The 22,784-nt window shown below is 30.5% G+C and overlaps 5 protein-coding genes across 11 annotated transcripts in view; 3 read left to right on the plus strand and 2 right to left on the minus strand.

Annotated features, from left to right (window-relative positions):
- LOC138179972 (DNA ligase 1) overlaps positions 1-8,780 on the minus strand; it is a 347,112-nt gene extending 338,332 nt beyond the window's left edge. Inside the window, exons 1-5 of one of the 2 annotated variants that reach the window (XM_069113298.1) lie at positions 7,334-8,780; positions 6,591-6,936; positions 5,504-5,803; positions 5,255-5,355; positions 5,073-5,182 (exon numbers count right to left, since the gene is read on the minus strand). In XM_069113298.1, the coding sequence (XP_068969399.1) occupies positions 5,073-5,182; positions 5,255-5,355; positions 5,504-5,803; positions 6,591-6,936; positions 7,334-7,394 (918 nt within the window). In that variant the 5' untranslated portion in view covers positions 7,395-8,780. Of the gene's footprint in view, positions 1-4,084; positions 5,183-5,254; positions 5,356-5,503; positions 5,804-6,590; positions 6,937-7,333 lie in introns of those variants that run through there. The other variant, XM_069113289.1, reaches the window with a different exon arrangement.
- On the plus strand, positions 133-3,210 carry LOC138179925 (leucine-rich repeat protein soc-2). 4 transcript variants are annotated; one of them, XM_069113214.1, is made up of 5 exons: positions 133-261; positions 751-2,087; positions 2,222-2,397; positions 2,517-2,584; positions 2,816-3,210. In XM_069113214.1, exons 2-5 carry the CDS (start codon positions 774-776, stop codon positions 2,995-2,997), a joined length of 1,740 nt encoding a protein of 579 aa, XP_068969315.1. In that variant the 5' UTR covers positions 133-261; positions 751-773; the 3' UTR covers positions 2,998-3,210. The 4 variants fall into 4 exon arrangements, with proteins under 4 accessions (XP_068969315.1, XP_068969325.1, XP_068969331.1 ...); XM_069113224.1 differs by having other exon boundaries at positions 133-256; XM_069113230.1 differs by lacking the exon at positions 133-261 and adding an exon at positions 291-546 and having other exon boundaries at positions 749-2,087; positions 2,522-2,584; positions 2,816-3,036.
- Positions 8,781-8,959: 179 nt separating the features above from the next.
- LOC138180035 (uncharacterized) lies at positions 8,960-14,551 on the plus strand. Of its 3 annotated transcripts, none has more exons than XR_011173187.1 (4): positions 8,960-9,765; positions 11,757-11,851; positions 11,919-12,060; positions 13,562-14,551. XR_011173187.1 is itself a non-coding variant. In XM_069113465.1 (4 exons), exons 1-4 carry the CDS (start codon positions 10,437-10,439, stop codon positions 13,791-13,793), a joined length of 522 nt encoding a protein of 173 aa, XP_068969566.1. In that variant the 5' UTR covers positions 10,267-10,436; the 3' UTR covers positions 13,794-14,551. The 3 variants fall into 3 exon arrangements, 2 of the variants coding, with proteins under 2 accessions (XP_068969566.1, XP_068969559.1); XM_069113465.1 differs by lacking the exon at positions 8,960-9,765 and adding an exon at positions 10,267-10,492 and having other exon boundaries at positions 11,757-11,848; XM_069113458.1 differs by lacking the exon at positions 8,960-9,765 and adding an exon at positions 10,268-10,492.
- Positions 14,552-14,595: 44 nt separating this feature from the next.
- Positions 14,596-18,108, plus strand: LOC138180080 (uncharacterized). Its single transcript, XM_069113542.1, has 4 exons — positions 14,596-15,205; positions 16,374-16,608; positions 17,102-17,272; positions 17,805-18,108. Exons 1-4 carry the CDS (start codon positions 14,998-15,000, stop codon positions 17,944-17,946), a joined length of 756 nt encoding a protein of 251 aa, XP_068969643.1. The 5' UTR covers positions 14,596-14,997; the 3' UTR covers positions 17,947-18,108.
- LOC138180062 (globin-like) lies at positions 17,564-22,752 on the minus strand. The gene is made up of 3 exons (XM_069113503.1): positions 20,557-22,752; positions 20,084-20,309; positions 17,564-18,108 (listed from the first exon to the last, which is right to left on the minus strand). The coding sequence occupies exons 1-3, from the start codon at positions 20,709-20,711 to the stop codon at positions 17,974-17,976; spliced, it is 516 nt and encodes a 171-aa protein (XP_068969604.1). The 5' UTR covers positions 20,712-22,752; the 3' UTR covers positions 17,564-17,973.
- Between the last annotated feature and the right edge of the window lie 32 nt (positions 22,753-22,784).

The raw sequence follows: 22,784 nt of genomic DNA on the forward strand, positions 1-22,784 counted from the left end.
ATATTTGAGTTTAATATCTCATTTATAAAATTTATACACTTTTGCGAAATGAATTCATATGCTTTTTAAAAAACTGTGTGTTATTCGTAAATATTATCTAATATAACAAAAATGATCGTTAATTCAATTTTGAATAACCTTTCTGTGTAACCTATGTGATTAACCTGACATATGTAGAAATTAATGGTGAAAACGTGTTATATTGTTTACTGTTGACTAGTAATTTCGTAAACTTACTAACATAACATTCTTTTGAGTTCGGTATTTTAGTATTTATTTTCTACTTACAAGCTTTAATTAGTATCTAAATAGTAATGAATTTTTTTGGAAATATTTACATGAAATCTATATAGACTTATAATTGAAAGTGTTACTTTCTATTAGGTTATATTTATATTGAATATAACAAAAATCTGTTCCTTCTTGTATCTTAACCAATTTAGTATATTATAATTTTCGGTTTATTAGTGTCTTTTTTTATGTGAAACATCAGTTAGGAATTAAAATTAAATGAAATATTACTAGGTACTTAGCTATTAAGTTAAGGTAAATGTTGATATACAAAAACCTAATATCTTTCTTATAGAATTCTGTATACACATCACTTGACCTTTATTTTGACCTGTTAAAATGTTTTAACTGAATTTTATGTAGCGAAGATATAGTGTAAATAATATAGTTTTACATAAAGTTTACAGTTCACAATAAATATAAAGTATATAAAATATTATTTTGAATTGTTTGTTAGAGGTAATACAGAAACAGTGGACTCAATGGATTTGTCAAAAGACAGTGCTGCAGCAAATAAAACGTCTTCTGACGATGAATTAAAAACATCATCGGCTCAAGAAATTAGTAAACAAATCACAAATATGACAGGAAAAGAAATTATTGGAAATGTATATTTAGCACAAAACAACTTACACAGTCTTCCTAATGGATTTATTGAATATGTATCAAAACTTGTTGATCTAGATTTGAGCAATAGTCGCCTTCGTGCTTTACCAAAATCTCTTAACATGCTAAAGAGACTGGTATCTTTAAACTTAAATAGTAATCAATTCTCAACACTCCCAAATGTAATTTGTGAATTGTATAGTCTCGAGAAATTATGGGCTTCTGGAAATAAAATTAAATATCTTCCATGTAAGTTAGGAAATTTATCAAAATTAGAGACTTTATCTTTAAATGTAAATCAATTAAAGGATCTTCCAAATTCATTTGCAAAATTAAATCAGTTAAAAGTTTGTCATCTCAGCACCAATAAATTTAAAAAGATTCCAAATTGTGTAGCCAGAGGAATGGAAAGTTTGCAAATCCTTGAGTTCTCACAAAATAATTATGTAAACTTAGATATCTATCCCAAGAGCACTAATTTAACCACATTTTATGCAGAAGAAAATGATATCTGTCCCTCATTTCCAAACTGGATATTATGTTCCGGCTACAAGAAGCTTGAAACGGTGTCGCTGAATAAAACAAGGTTTCAAACGTTCCATCAGCCAACGAAGACATCCATATGCTATGTTAAAAAATTATTTATGAAACAGTGCGATCTCAATAGCAAGATTGTTGAATTCATAATCGCTGGAATGATAAATCTTGAAGAGTTAGTACTTGGAAATAAAAAAGTGCTTTACCAAAATTATTTCCCAATTATACCCATTAATAAAAAAGAAAGACCGTGTAGTCTTAAAGTACTTGACATACAGAGCACAGGGCTTCCACAAGTACCCAAAACAATAAACAAATTTTGTAATCTAATTAACTTAAACTTAAGCTGTAATAATATTTTCTTCTTACCTAAAGAAATTTGTACTTTGAGGAATTTGATTACATTAATAATAGACAGCAACCACTTGAAAACTCTTCCTAAGAATTTTGGAAAATTAACATCCCTAAAAGAGTTAAGACTATGTCACAATCAATTGGTTAAATTACCTTTGAGTATGAAATCATTGTACAATCTGGAATATATAGATCTGTACGATAATGAATTTGAAGTATTACCAATAGTAGTACTGTTCTTTCGAAATTTGAAAGGAATGGATCTAGAACAAAATTACTTCTCAACTGAACGTATACTGGTAAGAGTATAAAAGAAACACAATTTTGTAGGTGAAACGAAGCCAAATTTCATTTAAAATCAATTCAACAGTTGACTTCACTTATTTTCAAAAAATTACCATGGGTTTTCTATATTAATGAATTTAATCAATAGCAACCTAGGTTTCCTCGCTACAAAAATATGAGAGCAGTTTTGAGAAATTATTGGATGGATTCCATACTTGGTAGTAGATCCCATAGCGGACACAAATTGAAAACATTTGTAGATAAATCAAATACCTTGCCATTGCTGAGCTCTTCTGATAGTAATTCAGAGAGTTCTTGGAACTCGTAAGTTAAAAATAATATTTGCAGAAATCATAGCTATATATGTGAATTATTGAGTAATATATAAATCATGCATTATTATATTGAATTTTCTTTCTACTAAAATATTATTTTTATTTCAGAGTAGACGATATATTTACTAAACGTTGGTATACTTCGGAAGATTCGGCCGACGAATTTGATCCCTACGGTAAAACAAAATTATATGAACTTAATAATTCTTTTTGCATGATAAGAATTTAATTAAAATTGTATGCATGTATCGATTGTTAAACCAAATGCATTTTAAGACACGTATGAAATTTCATTTAAGGAACTATACTTCATTCCCATTAATTTATGAAAAATTTATATATCGTGAATAAATAATGTGTCAAAGAGACTAAAGATTATATAAATTAGTGATATATCTTATTTTCAGAATGTAGAAAACCAAAGAAACGATATTATCCCCCGTTGACGTTTTATCAACCATATCAAGAAATATATCGTCCTGCGGACTTTCACGAAAGCAGAGTTCAGACACGAGTTAAGAAGATGTTAGAATGTGGAGCTATAGTTAAGCAATCAAGCTATGAGGAAGGTCAATTCGAAGATGCCTGAATTAAAATAGTGAAACAGCATCTGATTTGACGATTATACTTTTAAGTCCTTTTTAAGTTATACGTTTCTAAATGACATATTTTAAATTAAGAGAATATAGAATAATCAAATATCTTCTAAGTTAAATATGTTTAACAGGATAACCCTGTCATAGAGGATACTTCCAAAGTGTTAAATAGCTTACTGTGAGAGGAAAGAAATTTTAGTAATTGATTCATTGACTTTCTTTTATTCTTATGTTTCATCATTTAATTACTTGCATAATTTTATTTCAATTACAGAAAAACAAATGAGACTGTTACTGAGATCTCTAGACTAAGTAAATAATAATTATAACTATAGTAATAATTTTATAACTATTTTTAATCAATCAAATTAATTTTAATTTAAACACGAAAGTTCAAATATAAGAAAATAGTTAATGTAATTTGAACGAACTAACATTTAATTTCATGATATTTGATTAATAAGAAAGATAATAATAATAACAGTCACACTGCAATTCTTAAATAAGTATGTATACTTGCGAGAGAAATTGAAAAATATTTTTATTTTTAATTACGTTTCACAATGCGACATACATAACTTGTAGAAATAGAGATCAGTGAGTAATTTTTATCTATTCTTATAAACTTATCCATTAACATAAAATAATCAGTTTTTTGACAGGCATTTAATGTTACCAAATATTAGTTACTAATATGCAATTCATATGTATTATTTTTGCTTTTGTTTAGTTTCTAAGATATACAATTTTCTTTCAGTACAGTACACATTGTTCAATACAGTTCCTACATTGTGCAGTATTATTTTCAATTCTAATAACAGATATATTTTACTTATATATTGATATGCAGTATAGAGCTTAATATTGATAAACATTTATTTCTTTGTAAATAGTTTTGATGTCAATATTGAAATATATGTAACTTTATTATCGCATAGTTAAAAGATTATAAATAATATACTTCATGACCGAATTTTTATAACCAGAAATTTTTCTAGACAAGTGTATAAAACAAAGAGCTCTAAATACATGACTAAAAATTAAATTTGGTACTATACAAAAAATATAATATACAAACACGTGTATGTAAACTAATAACGAATGCATTTCTTGCAAAATAAACTTATTTTTCATAATGTATTTGCTCACCAACCGTAATTTGTAATGAAATTCATTTAAAAAAATTCGAAATCAATTTTCCTGAATATATCATTTCTAAATTATTTGAAATGACTTAATAATGAAATTAACTAATTAGTGCCTATTTCTCTTCAAAATGTTATGAATAATTAATTAAAATATTAAATGTGCATTTACAAATGCTCCACATCGCATGAAAAGTAAAGTTTGATTTACAGTTTTGCAGTATTAAATATATTATCTCTTATCGTTCTTTAAGAAAATTTAATTTTATCTCTTGCCTATATAGATGCTATATGCTACAGTATTTTTGGTAAAGACGATAGTAATCAGCAATATCACAATCTTTTTTACACAGAACGGTATTTTATAACGTAACGAACTCACTACTAAAAAGACGAACTACAAAAGTGGTGTGCAGAAATGCGCGCGAATTCGCCTTCGATAATCGAAAGATCGATATTCTCGACTTCAAAAGGTATCACTCGATACTCGATTTAAACGCGGGATTTCAGTATTTCTTTCATAACAATTAAAATCTAAAATGATTATATATACAAAAATATATCTATATATTACATTTGTTGAACATAAGACAATTAAAAACAAAAAAGAATTTCAAAAACTGATTAACGAATAATAGACTATTATTTATACATAGTTTAACTTCTGCAATAATACACATTATATAATAGTATTAATACCGGAATAAAATATATTAGCGTAATACTAAAGTAATACTAAATTTTTACTTTCATTAATTTTTATAGAGTATTTAATCGAATCTTAATATTTCTATGACGTTTCTCTAATAAATTTCCTTCTTTTTTCCCCTCGACTATTTTAAATATTTGTTCTTAAGTAATATTTAAAGCACTCAAATAACAAATGCAATAGTAATTTATTTACATGTTTCTTTGAAACATACATTTGCGAGTTGCTTTGCTCTCTTTGATTCTTCTTTCTTCCTTCTCTTTTCTTCCTTCTTTCTCTTTGCTTTCCACTTGCGTATTTCTCTCTTCTCACGTAATATTCTGTCTGTACACACGTAACTTGAATATAACAATATACATAATACGAGTTTAAATATAAAATTCGTATTCTATTTACCTTTAGAATTCAAGGTACATCTACAACATTTACATTGATCCTTTTGAAGAATTTGCGGTATTTTTTCACATTTCTTCGCGGCTACGTTCTCCAAAATTTTCCTTGATTCAAAATGAAAGGAATTGTTACTAATAACTCTATAACAAGATGCATCACGTTATTTTAAGTAAGATTATTAGGATAAACGATCGTGATGCATCCTGCTTATATTCAAATTCTATCGTACCAGGATTCCTCCTTTTTACGCACTTCCTATCCCGATTTTCCTGATCCTTTTCCTTTTTCTGACAGCTTCTCTGAAAGAAGCTGAACCGTTGTCTTTTCTTTTCTTCCTTCTTCGGTTGATGCACACAACTCACACTTTTGATAGAATCGTCAGTACAAATTCGATGATCCGCTACGTAATGTGTTTGATAATTTCGATCATATATTTCACATTTTCCTGTGCAAGCTTCCTCAATATCCGAACAAGCACATACGTTTTCGTCGTTCCATTCCAAGCAATCAGTGAAAGTATCCTTATCCTTTTTATGTTCGTCCCAGATGTACCTGAATTCCGAATATACAAATAAAAGGAATTTATAAAATACCATACTGAAATTAACCGAATATCACACATTAAATCAATTTATGGCATTATGTAGAATTATTTATTTTGTAGAATTATCTCTATGTTTTAAAGAGATTGGTATAGATAGGTATGCTTTTTCTAAAATTAATTCGTTTCAATTGATTATTGTATAGATACAAGAATGATTAACAAGTTTTGTACATCGAAATTAAAAGAACATACAAAGTAAATTGCTGCAGTTACAGTTAGATCAGGAAATGATCAACTTGATAATAAAGGAAAATATGTACGTTGACAAAAATGTACGATCAGATTACGCTTAGGTTTCTCTACGATAATTACTTGAATCGCGTACCGCGTGCCTTCGGAACATTTCGCTTGTAATAGATGTAGACAGCGACAAGGCAAATGATAATAAAGAATAGAATGAACAAAAGTAAACACCAGACCGATGTGTGCGCGATGGAATTTGTCTTCTTTGAGCGATGATTTTCTTTCTTTTTTAATTTATGGTTCTCCTCGCTAAAAGAAATGAAAATTACAAGCTTGAACAACAATTATTACTTTCGAAATATATTTAACTGCAAAATAATAGATTGAAAGTAGAAACTAATTAAAAGTTTTCGACAGAAAATTGTTGCCAATGATTGTACTAATTTTGTTCGCTTGAGTAAGTAAGGTGTACTTTCCTGAATTATAGTTGGCAATTATTTTATTATATGGTTAATCATTCTAAAGAAAGACAATTAAATTGAAAATTCTTACAGCGCAGTATCTGCTGCTGCTACCATTCCCTTTTGAACTCTTTTATTTTGCGTATTTCGATCGCATTCTTTATGTGCATGACGCACACGTTTTTTCTTTTTCTTTCTCTTTTTCTTTTTCTTTTTCTTCCTCTTTGCATGATTGCGTAAATTTTTGTCCGTTTCTGAAGTATGCCTTCTCGACAATCTGTGTCCTAGAAATCCTAACGTATCTGCTGTATCGTAGTCTCCTGTGTTAGGGGATTTAGTCAATCTGGGATTTTCTCTCACATACTTTGCCAGATCGGGTCGTCCTAACCATCTTAGCGTCATTTCCATTGCTGCCCGTCCATTAGGTATCATATTTGCTACGAAAAATTTCATTGTCTATGTCGTTTCCTTTTAAACTTTATTTTTAAGAATTCTTTAAAATTTAAGCAAAGTATTAACATTATGCGTATATCGTAATTTAAATTATTTATCGTTTCATCATTCATTATTCAAATTTAAATATCTAAAATCTTCGTTATTGTACTATGAAGGATGATTAACTATATTTTTCGCGAATGTGTTCAAACTTAAAGAAATATGAATTATATTGTATAGAAACTGAGAGGATCATATCCACGCTTCTTTAATATAATATTGAATAACACAATTTCATACGATATACACATAACAAATACTATACTATAAAAATAGCGGTTTAGTAACAGATTCTTCATCGGTTAATTATTTAAGTTAATTCCATTTATTAGGTTTTACTTGGAAAAACATTGTCCCATTGTTCAAGGTCAAGAAGACATTCCTTCGACGTAATTGGCATACGACTTAAGTCTTCACGTTGAATCTCGTGTTTTCTCACGTTACGTCCCGCTCTTACTGGAGTTATTTCGTATATAGCTTGTATGAGTTGCAAACATTCTAAGGGATTTAATTTCTGTGACAGGTAGACGAGCTCGTTTTCTTTTATATTGGCGATACATCGAACCAAAAATTTCTCCTTGTAAAACAATATTATCTATCTTACATCGTCTCGTTTTAAAGGATATTTGTTACAAAAGCATTTGAAAAGCAAGTAATTTTTATAGTAGTCTCTTTAAGGAAACTATCGAATATTTCGCATTAATATTTTGCTAATATATTTGTCCTCTTTTCCAAACGATTTGCACGCTTTTATAAGAATAAATAACTAATATCGGGAAGATTACAGATTGAGCTTCTAAGAAAAGCAAATTTCTCAAAGGACACGAACATGATATCGTGCAGTTGAAAAATCATTTGATTATCTTCACACTGTTTTATCAGTGTATCGTCAACGCGTTCCATTGTATGATAAGATAAGATATTGATTTGCACTAAATCTTCCAAAACCCCTCAAATTCCTTCGACGTAGATGCTCACCTTATTCTCCGCTAAAACCACAATCAAAATGTAAATCGAGCATACAAGTTTCATTGTAAAATGAACACAGGTGAAATTCACTATGAATCGGTGAATTACATTTTGCTGTCAGACGAGAAAATATTTTTTTCTTTTTTTTTTTGACAGATCCATAATCGACAGTCGTTTCAATGCTATCGATTGCGAAGCGACTATGGCATCTTTCTTCAGCTCCAAATGTTTTAATGGATCAATTCGAAAGATGATCTCTTTGACAAATTATTTAACCGTGCAACGTTAAACACTATATTCATGGCACACGTATGAGCGTTTGTGAAACACATTAACTTGAAACATGAAGTTGGATGTAAAAAATATTTCAGAGTATTCTGTTTGTTCTGTGTCGCTGTTCTTGTATAGTTAATAAACTAAGGACAATTCTGCACCACTCTTTTACTAAATAGAATTGTCAGTTATGTTGAATAGTCTGTTAAAGGAAATATCATTCCTAAGGTTCCATCCCTTTTATTACTTCAGTGTTGCCTCGTTCTTTGATAATGCTATTTCTCACACCTTCTGCTATCTTAACCAATCGATTCTACTTATTACAGAATATTGAGAAGATTTGACTTGAACATAAAAATCATACAATCCATATTACTTTTCCGAAGACTGTAATGAATTAACGTAAAGCATGTAATGAAACCGTGTTAATTCGTCGAAACTCTCGATGAATTTAAGAAACGTATTGAAAGATGCACTGTTTCTTCTTCTGCTCAACTTTACTTGTTCCTTTCTCCAGGTATGTTATATTTCATGTAGATTGTTTAAATAAGACATGTTATAACGCAAACAAAAATTCTAATTGAAATGAGAAAATAATTTTGTAATTTTATAAATTCATATCTTCGTTTTGTTGATGTGAAAATAATTATTACGTAAAGCATAATTAAAACGATCAGTCGAATTATACAATCTAATCCTCTTTCGATCTCATTATCGCCGTTAATCCAAGGAGAACATTTTCCCAAATATTCATCAAAGAATTAAAATGCTGCAAATCGTTCGTTGTCTGTTATAATTATTCTTAAACGAATCAATATGACAATTTTGTCTTAAACAATGGTCGAAGAGTGAAAGTCAATAAGGCCGTAAGTCCCACAACAAAAATTTTGTGGAAAACAACGTCTTGCTTGCCAAAATGTTACTTGTTAACAAAATATAACAAAACTTATTTATCACATGTACTATTCTACTTTGTATAAGTTTACGATATTTTTATTTTAATATTTCAAACATCTGTTAATTAACAACAAAAGGAAGTTTATCTTTTAAGAAGAAATGTAAGTCCATCGTGTAGCTCCCTTAAAAAGGCTACGATCGCCAGTACCCGCGACGAGTGATGAAAATAATAATAACGTCTTTTCGGAATCAAAGACGCAATGCTTACGTTCAAGCACGAGGAAGCAGCTCGTTGGCACATGGCATCTTACAATCTAATTTAAGAAACCGACCGTGCAACGTATACGAAATGCTAAAAACGAATTCTGGTGATAACGTTTCTCTTCATATTTACTGAGCTTTTTAAGGAAAGAAAAAATTTTTTTCAAATGGCACTTACACCTTTTTTACTCCCACTCTTCAATTATGATACAGGACGATGTACAAACACAGTTGAGACTGTCAAAAACTACAATGTATTGTTTTTTACTTCGCAAAGATCATTACCGAGGTGGATGTACCAGAATTGCAGCTGTTAGCATCAAATTTGAAGCCCGAAGAGTGCGTGAAACTTGTGTCCTTAGATTCTAATAGTAAGTAAATATTACATTCGCAAATTAACGCTATACCCTGTATACCTTTTTATACATTTTTTCGAGGAATAGAAATATTATAATAGTAACTCTTATTTTTAAATGTAATTAATTACAATCCCAACATATATCTCGTACGTATAAAATATTTTTGTTGTATGATTGCAACTAATAAATCGCTTCTAATGTACAGAAATTTCTTATGCTTGTGCGTATATTACGTATAAATGTTCCATACTCTACTTTTTTTCTATTAATTTGTTAGAACATTTCCAGGAAATATTTATACATATGCACAATAATATGGAAAATATAGCTAGTGAAAGTGATATGGTTTTGGTAAATATCATAAGCAAATATCAAGATCGCTTAATTACTAAATTTTTCCGTATTACTTACTGTAAAAAAATTCTTTTCTAATATTCATAAGGTTTTCAAACGATTAAAAATATAGTGTGGAAAGATATCGGATGATGTTATAAAATATTGTAACAGCTCAACTATCGGAAGCACAAATACAAAAGTTAGCTCGAGAACAAAATTGCTTTCGAAGACTAGTGAAATGGGTTTGTCAATTAAGAACGGTTACGAGGAACACGTATCCGATCTTGAACAGTCTTCTTGAACGCATCGGAAGGAGGGATTTAATCGCGTGTCTCGCAGAACTCAGCATGAAAACTTCCAAGTCACCGAAAGTAATTCGCGAAGCTCAAGCGGACGATTTGGAGTGAGTTATCGTCGTTTAACAAACAAAATAAGCTTTAGATATAACTCAGGCATAGATTTTAAAAAGATATGCATTATAATTCCTCAAACAGTGATTTCGAAATTTTCATATTGAATAACTCTTAATATTTAACATTAATTCGTGAAAATGATCAATAAGAATAGATGATAAAATGTAACAGCGATAATCTTATAAATGATTATAACGATGAAATATAATTTTATCAGATAATTGAATTTTTACCGAATAACACCGATAATTTGTAAATAGTAGAAACGAGTTCACATCAGCAATTAGAAGTTTGCTGATATCATTATAGATTTTCAAATAACTTCCCAAACTGTGTACGATCAACGCTAATAAGACTTCAGCAATGAAAGTTTTACGCAGTAAAAGAACAATTCGTTGTTTATTTGGAAGAAGTGAAAACAGTTCTCAAAGTTAGCATTTGAAAACATATTTTTTGAAATATTTTGGAAACTAGAAGATATAGGAAAGAGTACTTAGATTTTGTTTTTAAACGAAGAATTCAATCGTAAAAGGAATTTCTTCCTTAAAAAATACTAGTTTAAAAATTTGTATCTTCTTGATCATTTTTCTTTGCTGAATGCTAATCGATATTCATATAAATTCGCATATATATACGGTGCCGATGATTATAGAAATAGCCTACGTTCAAGAATCTAAGAAAAGTGATTTTATCGTTTATTTTTGCGATGAGTCTACCTACATTACAATAATGTGAAACCATCCTTGCAAAGTAGTAGATATCGAGCCACTGCATTGAATTGGCTGTTGCGTCGTTAAATAGAATTCAACTCATACGTCAAACGCAAAGCTTTAAATATCTCGAAACGATACATCTCGAACATATAACTTAGTCCATTTTCATAATCGCTGGCACGTACATAATGGGGAAGAATGCAAAAACTGAGAATATAATGTGTCTTTTTAAATTTTTCATTCTTCATCGTATCGTCTATCGTCGTGTCATATGACAATAATTATTATATATGGATAATTAAAAGATTCTAACGATACCATAATATTTTTTTCGCGGAAAATCTTTTATTTTGTCCTCTATCCCTATCACGTTGCAGAGAAACTATTTCGAAATTTTTTCCAAATATACTCGTGACGCAGGCGATAAAACTACAAGAAACAATACTACGCGCATTCTTAGAATACCCTTTGCGATACTACGATATACAGACGTTCATTTAATTTTATCACGCTGTCTTTTTCATTCTGTAACATTCCTCAGCGAATACGAAGGAGTCGCGACAACAGCCACGCTGAAAGAGAAAGATAGTAATACAGAACCTCAACTCTCGGAGCAGATGATTCAGAAGATCAGTGGTAATAAATGTCACATTTTGGCTGTAATAACTCCTCTTTAATCTTAATGTATTACGATCGTTCGCAGGACGTACTACTATCAAACTGTCGTTGCACAGTGCAGGCATCGTTCTCGCTTCAATCATAGTTGTATCTTGTTTATGTACTTTACTTATAAGGAACAGACTGATGAAACTATTCGATAGAATACGAGGGAAGAAGAAGAAAGGGTGATTATAATTATTCTAATTTGTTCTTCAAACCGATACGCTTCGGGCTATACTAAGTAATACTAAATACTAAGAAACTATTAGAACATTCGTAAAAATCTTTTATAAATCTATTATTATGCGTTATACGAGATATTTTGAAAATTATTACTGTAATAAAACCCATAATCATCATGATTATGTAGTAAAGATTGGAACAGTTCTAAAAATGTAGCGTAGAAGCTGCAAGATATTTAGTGCAAATATATTTCACGAAGATTACAAAAGTATTTAAACAATCGATTATACGTTAATAAGCCTTAATATTCAATGGCATTATCTTTCACACTAATTATACATCCGAGACCTGATTGTTAACGCTATGCTATTGCTATACTATTGCCATATGCTAATATATTTGTACGTTTGCAATAAATAACTTGTAACTTCTGTATACGTACATATTTAGATCTTAAATTTTATCAGTACAATAATGAGAATCGTGTCGCATTAAAATGCTAATATTTTATGCAATCCATACAATACACATATACGTCAGAGTTTTCTATGACAAATATTCAAATACTTTCACGATCCACTGAACATGAAAAGGCAAATGAAAAATGTAGAGCATCATTTTCTTATACCAAGCTTAACTTTTCAATAGATCGATGCTGAAGATTCGTTAAATACGATTGCACTCTGTACTACATACGATATTACTCGTGCTTACATATCAACATTGGTATTTAAACTTATCGCATTAGATAGCAAAGGATGAGCAACGAAATAGAAGTATTCTTTGACAAAGAATCTTTTTCCTTTGTCAATGGAAAGATTGTTCGAAATGATCGCCTTTGTTCTGCCAGCATTATTGTACCATGCTTACAATATTTTTGTGAACGTATTTTCTTGTTAACTTATTCTGATTCATACAGTTAACGCGTCACCACAAGGAAAATTCTATTAGAGTTAAGGCCGAAAATTACGATAACTGAGCTATTTGACCATTATAAACGATTCAACGCGAGTAAATATTTAATAATTTAATAACAAATTATTCAAACTATTTTAAACTTATTCAATGTTTTTATCAAAGTGTAGCGATGATAATTTATCTTGTTGAAGAAATAAATTTTTTTCATTTAAAAACTAACAGCATATAGTCTGACCAATGAGACGAGACAGTAAACGAAATTTAATTGTTGCAGCTGCAACTTTTGGCTGGCGACTAATGAAACGTGTATCACTAATAATAATAGCGGCTACTACGAAGTAGTAACATAATAATAGTAGTAGCATATTTTCTAATAATTCAAACAAATTATTGTCAAAGACGTGCATGCTCGATGAACGCGTAATGTGGATTTATTCGAAAATGAAACGTCCTATGCAGCTACAATTGTTACTCTACATTTTGAATTTATTTTTTCATATAGATTTACTCTTTCTCTAGTTGTACCACTTATTCGAAAATATTCTACATAATGAACTTATCGAATAATAATTGCTTTGTGATCAGTAAATTTATCGCAATCGGAGATGACATAGAGGATGTGTCTAGAAGTTACTTCATTCGAAAGCCACGAATAAAAAGGAAACGACCTCCGTCGTACGAATTGGTGCACACAGCCACGCAAAACTCCGCGCCACCTCCATCTGTACCACAGGAACCGGAAGAACCAGAGCCGATGGCTTGTTACAGATGTTACAAGAAGAAACGGAAGAAAAGCACCAAAAGACCGAAGAGATGAAACATGTAATTAAATGTATCATTTAAGACAAACATGAAAAGACTCCTGCATGGGTTGTATAAAGCTCTCATTAAACGTTCACGCGTGTAATTTTTCTTTGCAACGATCGTACACTGGCTCACGAACTCTTACCACAACAAGTTTTCATCAACACGCAATTTGTTGAAATTTTAATCGTAATTATATTATTGGTCAAATTTGAAACCAATTTATACACATAGTACGATCTCGAGAACCAGTGGACGGATTTTCATGCGATTTTCACCATTCTTAAAAAGCATTTCTCGTGTAAGATTTAGGTTCGTGAAACGTTATCCTATGACAAAAGGAAACAGGAGTCGAAAATATTTATAAACCAGAGACAATTTACGGCCATTCGCAACGCAACGGTGACCTTCTACGCTGGAATTGTGTTTTGTTTAGAATCGCTGCCACTATACATATAACGAAGTCATGCGATCCCCCCTCTCCGAGCAGCGTCTTTTTCTTTTCGGCGTATGGCATGTCAGAAACCGCTTCGCGACGATATTGTTTCACGGGTTATAAAATGTTTATCGAGCCAATAGAAATTCACAAAATCGTCGTCCATATTATTAAAAATAATTATATTAAGGTTGAAGACAAAGACCGGTCATATGAGTTGGTTAGAAAATATATGTAGAGACGACAAGATATTTATTGCAAACATGCACTTAGTAATTTAGCATACAAGAAGAATAGTGGTTTTAAATATACGATTAATGCTAAAGATGGTCTCATTAAATACTGTAGTTTACTAATATAATTAATAATTGACCTTTTAAATACTTTCACGGTCTTTGCGAAATGTATACTTGCAACAAATATTTTGTAACTTCTATATCTATACATTTTCAGGTACATTCGAAATTTCACAATTTTTTTGTACATCTCGTATAATATGTCCATGAAAAGTTTCTTTAAATATCCAGGTACTTCCATGAGTCACTGTGTGTCTATTTCATAAAATATATTTTGCCATTCGACCATGTATAACTCCAACAACTGCAAATTACCGAATGATGAGCGAATCATCCGAAATTCGTCAGAGTTGATCCCGTCTTATTTGAAACTCATCGAAGTCCGTCAGCCGTGAAATTCGCCGAAGTTAATTTCTCGCGAAACAAAGCAAAGGACGATCATTTTATGTCGCCGTTTGGAGACGTTTCGTTTTGTGAACCTCACAATGAAAGAATTCTCAAGGACGCACGAATGGCCCACAAGGTTAAGCCTCATCGTTATTCTATTGCGATACGATGTCCTCGCCACGATCGACGTCAATTTAAACGAGCTGGAATATTTAGCCGCACGCCTTAATCCTTTCGAGTGTCGACGCTTGATAGCTGCGCTTCATTATATCACTTACGATCTACCGAACAATCTCGCAGCTGCTGGTAAATCGGACAATGATCGAATAGAATACAATAGCGGCCATATCAGTTCTTCTTATTGGAAGAAATATGTTGTAATTGTAAAATTACTGGAAAATTGAAGTATATCCATCTCGAGTGGTATAATGAAGAGATTGATAGACACGTCAAGAAACATAAGCTATGATTTCAATCGAGATTTACTTATTAACTTCTTCAATTCTTTCTATTGCTTCTGGGTGGGATTCAAGTCGGGAGATTGTTATAACTAGATCGTGAAATGAATATTTATTTATTTTGTACATATATGAAACCACGTAGAATGTACATAATACTCAAAAATACAGAGAATACTCCCGTATAGCATCGGACACGTAAAAACGACAGAAAGAGTTTGTACAAACGCATGCCTTATTTGACTGCGTTTGTGAGCTATAGCAAATTTTATGTTGGAATAATTTGCCCGTTGACAGCGTCGAAATACTTCGCGAGAGAATCGAGCAAGGCTTCCAGAAAATTAAAACGATACCTGGAGAAATAGGAAGGGTAAGACGGTCAATGGGTAAAATGTCGCTGGGCTTGTGTTCGAATGCGAGAAGGGTATTTTCAACATCTTTTGTGAAGATATGCAGATATAGTTCGTCAAAACTCGTAACTCGAAAAGTAGGTCAAATGAGGTATACGAACTTCTTTTTATTGTTCACGTGCAGAATCTATCACCGAAGTAAGTCCCCGATGCTATGAGACACCCTGTATTTAAAATATCCAAAGTAGATATAGTATAGTCTAATTCGCTATAATATTCAACGAGTGATACAAACTTCTGCTTGTGTTTCAGTTCTTTGGTCGTGTTTATAAAGATGTAAATTTGCGTAAACATCTGCAATCTAGACTACGTTCGCATTTACGATAAATTATCTGCTTGTTTTAATCCGAGATAATTCTGAATTATATTTCGAGTCAGTTGAAAGTATTTCAATAACGATTGCTTCAAAACAGCATATTGTGTATATTTAACATTATATTATAACACTAATACTAATTAATTATATTTACTATATTACTATATATTATGACATTAGTATTATAATTATGCTAAATATAATAATATTATACGTGTTATACTTCTTCCATTAAAATTAATAACTCGTTTTTAATGGCTAATAATACTATTGATAATCTTGTGGGGAAGAACGTAACGTGGACGACGATATACCTTGCATCCGCCATCTTTTGCACTGGAATAGTTCTCCAGCCGAAGGCAAAGGAAACACTCACGAGGTTTTAACCCACAGACTTCGTCAAATAAATCGAAATGATCTGGCAGATTGGTTAGGAAAATCCTCGTTCGTGCAAATAGGGAAAGATCTCGACAGGGCACTGGTAAACACATTCGATGAACTCGTCAAAGAAGAAACGGAATTGCCGTAAGTTGCGTGTAATCGTATTAAGATGAACGAATCGATAATCTTGATGAAATTTTTCGATTATCGTTTAAATAACGGTACGGTTTGAGTATAACATATCGGTTTAACAAATTTTTCTTCCGATAGAATAAAACAGCTTAAGCTTTAAGTCTCACAGAATATAAATACGAAGTTCTTTTTCCTCATCTAAATAAAAATTCCATTTAATAGGACCGAAGAAAAATCCTCTCTATAATACTATCATAATGTAGTTTTATACTTTATTTTAAGTAGATACTATTCCGAAATTATTTTCGTATTTTACAATCACCTTGAGAGTATCAATTATACATTCTTTTATAATCTTGAACTTCTAGTGTATCATCCTCTAAAAATATGAATTGCCATCACCTACATATAATAAAATGCAATGTTTCTTTAAAAATAAAAGCATCATAGCCATGAACAGTCTTAATTGTCGGTACATTCGCATTTATCGTTTCAAATTTCACAGTTATCCAGTAACGCTTGAATCATTCAAACGCCATGAAGAAGAAGATCCTTGGCAGCAAATTGATGTTATTCTCATGGCAACCTTATTAGGACTACTAGGAACCCTACTAACACTGATATGTTACACAGTATTGCAAAGGATCAGACAGCACTTTCGCAAAACCAAGTACAAGTACGATTATTATTCGATTATCATTTTCCGCATATTTTTGCCGTGTTATAGATACCAATAACAAAAATTGTCTATTTGTTTCGTGTTTCGTTTTATACAAATATATATATACATGCAGGATGTGCAAAAAAAAATGGGGAAAATACTTTGACATAGTGTAATACTCATGAAAACAAGCAAAAAAAAGTCTTAATAAATATGGATAGAAAAACTATTAATTTCAATGCTACGAGATATTTTTCTCAATAAGACATTACCTCTACGGTATATAATCAATATGTCTCTCGTTCAATCAACGCACACTTAGGCACATTTTTTTCATACAATTGTGTACACGACAATCCTGCCACTTTTCTAATCTTTTACTTATATACTATACTTTTATACATTAAGCGATAACTATGAAATGAATGGTTTTTCAACCCAAGTTTATTAAGACATTTTTCCTTGTTTTCACGAGTATTATATGTTCCTAAAGCTTTTCCCCGACTCTTTTTTATACACCCTTTATATACCCGTGCTTAATTTACAGAAAATTAAAGCAGCAGGGAAGTGAAGACGAAGAATATAAAGTACAAAAGGAAAGAAGAAAGAAGAAATACACTACTGAAACAAGCAGTGTAGCTACTGATTATATACATCCAGATAGCGATAGCGATACGGATGCTGATTAAAAAAATCGTTTAGTGGTTATACACTTGCTATATCATATCTTCACCCTCGAATATTTTTGAAAATAAGGCATCGATCGCTTTGTCCCAAGCAACTTCCACTTCGGTGGTAAATTTCGATCCAAACGTGTCCCTCATTGCGTCCAACACCACTCCTTTCAAATCCTGAAATGTAACATAATGATAATATGTAACGACCGAGTAATAAATAATAATAATATAGAACATGTACGAAACATTTCATTTGTAAGATAATGTAAAGGCAATATCCTATATTATTCAAATTTTTGTGGCTGAATCACGATCTCATTTCAATTTTTGATTTTTTAAGGTATAATAAATTTAATTTCTAATAATTTTGCTATTCGAGATACTTTTAAGTTTAATGTTTTAGTAGAATCTCTATCAAAATATTGACGCATATACGTAACAATCATTTCATTTTTTTCTTAACCTTAAATTTGTTAACGACAAAAAGATACAATTAGGTCGAAAATAGCTCTTATCGTTAATCAGTTTGATCAAACTTTAAACCCTAAGCTTGTTATATCACATCGATTATAAAGATTCAAATCACTAAATCTTATTATCTAAAAACTGCAATATTTACCGACACAATTCAAGAATCGTTGCAATACTCTGTAATTCTATAATACTTGAAGATTGAAACACGTTAACCTCGCTATGTTAACCTTGACGAGAGTATTGACAATATCTTTCGCCTTAAATGCATTACCAATAACCTATCACCTTTTATACTCTGCAGTATTAAATTCGTTGACAACAATTATCGATTTGTACGATCTAAAAATCTTCGATATCTAATCAAATAATTGATATGGTACCTAATAATTAGAAAATTATCGATTTCAAAATTTATTGATGTATTAATGTATGATATTATATTATTAATATTAAACAATTGAAGAAATAGTCGATATTGAATTATTTCTATTTGAAAACCCTTAACGTTCTATCTTACTTCGGTTGTCGATACAACGTCAGTCTTGGTCTTGAAGCTATCATTATCAACGCGAACAACCTTGCTCGTCACATCTTAATATCCGGAAGTCTGCAAGCTATCGTTGATGCATGTTAAAACCATCCAAGACTTCCGGTTGCAAGTTTTGACCTTGTAGAAAAATGTTTCGTCAGCGTCGTTTCAGTTTCAATGCATTTAAAGTAGCAGTCTTAGCGAACGATAGTGCGGATTGTAGGGTCTGATATTTTCCTCCCATTTCTTACAGTTCATAGTAATAATATTCTATAATTTTTCGATGTAGCGATAGACTAATTTGTTTTTAATAGTTAATGGTTTGCATACTTAAAAAAAAGCAAAATGAGGAATATATTTAGAAGAAAGAAGAATTATCATATAAAAAAAAAGAGTAATTATTCCATATTATCCCATCCTACGTGACAAAAATAAAAGTCAATCAAACTCAAAATTAAAATTTTAACAAAAAATGCCGATGTCGACGAATAAATCAAATTGTGATTGATTCTATCATCTTCTATTCATCATCCATACCTTTGATGTTACGTATACGTATAGCGATAATGATGTCACACAATATTCAGAGATAAATGATGACTTTAAAGTTTTGTCTCTACCGAAGGAACATCGACGATTATCAATTTGCGCAATTAATCTAATCGAGTCGTTATATCTGATACATAACGATAACATTGTAAGATAAATATTTTCGCAATATTGAACGGCAATATATTTGGAACTAGAATTAAGATACACGTATAGCTCAAGAAGAATATTTATAGTACATTGCACTATATCATGCGTTTATTAAAAAGTTCGAGGTAAATTAAAAAAAAAATTTGTGTTTTTGATCTTAGTACACGGACACTCTACACAAAGATAATAATTGTTTGAATAATTTTAATTATTTCATTATCCTCAAAATTTAATTTATTCTACGTTATTGTCACGCGTTAATCTCTATGTTATTTAATAATAATTTAATAATAATTTAATAATTTAATAATACGATAACTATTTCACCAATTACATTTAATAAATAAATTATTAATGAGGAAATTCATAAGTTACGCAAGTAACGTTAACAAGATTAAGAATAAAAAGCTTAATCGGGCATATAGTAGTTAAAAATAAGACACTTACAATAAACTCTTGTCTGCCTTGACCACGTCGTCCATGTCTCTTGCCAGTGGTATGCAATATCGCGTCCATTAAGTCAATATCATCCAAAGCATCGATCGCATCGTTCAATGTACTCATAATACCCTGACAATGAGCATGAAACTTTTTATTGTCTAGTAAATCATCTGCCGGAATATCCTTAAACGGAGGGAAAGCTCTATGATGCTGAGGAAATCTTTTAAAGTAACTGAAACAAAATAATCCCGTATACCTATAAGTGACACACGCTTCATCGCACAAGAGTTTTCATATTAAAATTGTATCACATTATCTCTTATATGGCAGTATTAATATTTCAACGATCAATATTTTATCTTATCGTTAACATAGTGATTGAATTTTGACTCTAACAAGTATTGCAAAATGTTACAACGTTACATAATTAGCGCCAAAAAAAAAAATGATGCAATACGTATTTATATATATTGTTTTACCTTATCATAATATCTACGCCAACTTTTACCGAATTAGCACGCAATACAGCCCATGTTTCTCTTACAATCCTCTTTTCTTTATTAGTCAAACCAAGTTTCGGATCTACAACATCATCGTCTGGATTGCCGAGAAAATAGGTTAGCATAGAACCCATTTTAAAAGGTGCCTCGTACTTTCTTTGTTATCAACTTAGTCTGTTTACGATTTTTCTATCAACACACTGTAGTCGGAATTTATTGTATTATAACTTCATTATTATAGTATAATCGATTTATTATAGCGAGTATTTTTTGTACCTTCAAAATTGTATACTATAACACTACACGTGTCACATGTATGTGAACTGCAATATTGCTAGCAATAAATTGCTACTAATAAACATCAAGTAATGTACTACTTCGTCTTTTTTTTGCCTTTGATTATGCAGATAGATGAAGATATTGATAATATGTAGTCGTTTATTTCCACTGATGACTGGAAGAGTTGCTTGCGTAACGGTAACTCGAAAACGACTGTTCTTTGGGCTGAAGTACATGTTGCTTTAAGTGGACTAGCCCACTGATAATGATCGTTAAAGGTAAAAATAGCAGGAACCAACTTTCAGTTTCGCACGTACGAATTTGCAATAGGGAATCACATCAAAGAAAAATGCTATTCTGTGCGAATACCGAAAATTTTTAGAAAATAGCTTAAAAGCTAATAGCTTTAGAGCTATTTCTTTTAATCTAAATGACTGTTTGTAGCGTTTATAGAAAACGTATAAGAACTGTTAAAACTATATGTAAAAAATATTATATTAAAATTTATTGAAGTACCTGTGGAATTTATAAAATAAATGTGTTGTATGAGATTGTGCTAAATAAATATAACGATAATAATAATTTGGCAATAGTCCTAATAATTGTGAACGTTCTAATACCTATTACATAATAAATTTAATACATTATTATATAACTATACTATTATGTAGCAAATATTAATATCAATAAAATAGAATTCTAGTATTAAAAACATGTATGTTCTATATGCTCTGAATTGTGTTTTGATTTCATTACGGTCTTACAATTAACTAAATTAACAGTTTCAGTAATTTCTTGTATTTGCTTATACTTCGCTATCAGGAAAAGATAAAATAAAATAACATTTTTTTAAACCAAATTAATTTCGATGCTACGTACAAATAGAATAACTGCTTTGAGGACGTTGATGTATTGCTTAATACTATTATACTTAATAATAGAGTAAAAGTAGTACGCCTTGTCCAATAATATAAATATCATGCTTTTTTGGCTGCAGCACAATCTGAGCAATTATTAAATTGAACATTCAGAAAATTCAACTGTAATTCTTTCTGAATAAGGAAGTGGTTTTATTTAAATCTGCAAGCAAATGAATTACGTACACTAATTTTACGCTGAAACGTATATATTGATTTTTCCGTTTAAGTCTTCCTGACTTGGAAGAACGAAGTTATAGTTATAAAAGCATAAAGTTAGCATGTAACAAGAAATCTCGGCGTAACTTTTTAAGATATATTGTATATACCTAATGGAAAAGAATATATAACAATAATTAATATGGTTGACCTGGAAATGTCTAATTATTATAAGAATATAATTTCAAAATTAATTAATTTTGTAAAATTACGTAGGCTTATGATTTATGACGCGACAATCGCAATTGAAAAGCAGTTAAATATTTCAATTTCTTCAAACTTTTATTGTTATTTACAGCTTTTCTGTTTGATAATTAATCCTATCTATGGAAAATAACAAAAAGGAATATTCTCGCTTTATAAAAAGTCTCATTAAATTACTACCCATGTCGATGAATTACCCTAGGGAATGATAGTTTTTAAGGCGATTTCATTCGAGATAAGAACGTCTAACATCGAAGACGATGTCATCTATCCAAGAATTATATCTGATAGATAATGATAGATTATTAATATAAAAATTAACGTAGTATATAAAATATTACTGATAATACTACTGAGTATAACGATACAGTGAAACAGCGCATACTACTATAATAAACAATATTATCTAGGCAAAAAGTAATTGATAATTTTATTGTCGATTATATCTATCATATATATTATAGACAATGATGTAAACGCTGGAAAAGGGAAACCAATTGATATCGCGTATATACAACTGTGTGAAGATCGTCGTTGCTTCTTGTGTGAAAAAATATCCTTATCTGATTTCGAGTAATCGAGAAAGTT

Source organism: Bombus flavifrons, chromosome 1 (assembly GCF_040668555.2).
Source record: "Bombus flavifrons isolate JBK064 chromosome 1, iyBomFlav1_principal, whole genome shotgun sequence".
NCBI lineage: Eukaryota > Metazoa > Arthropoda > Insecta > Hymenoptera > Apidae > Bombus > Bombus flavifrons.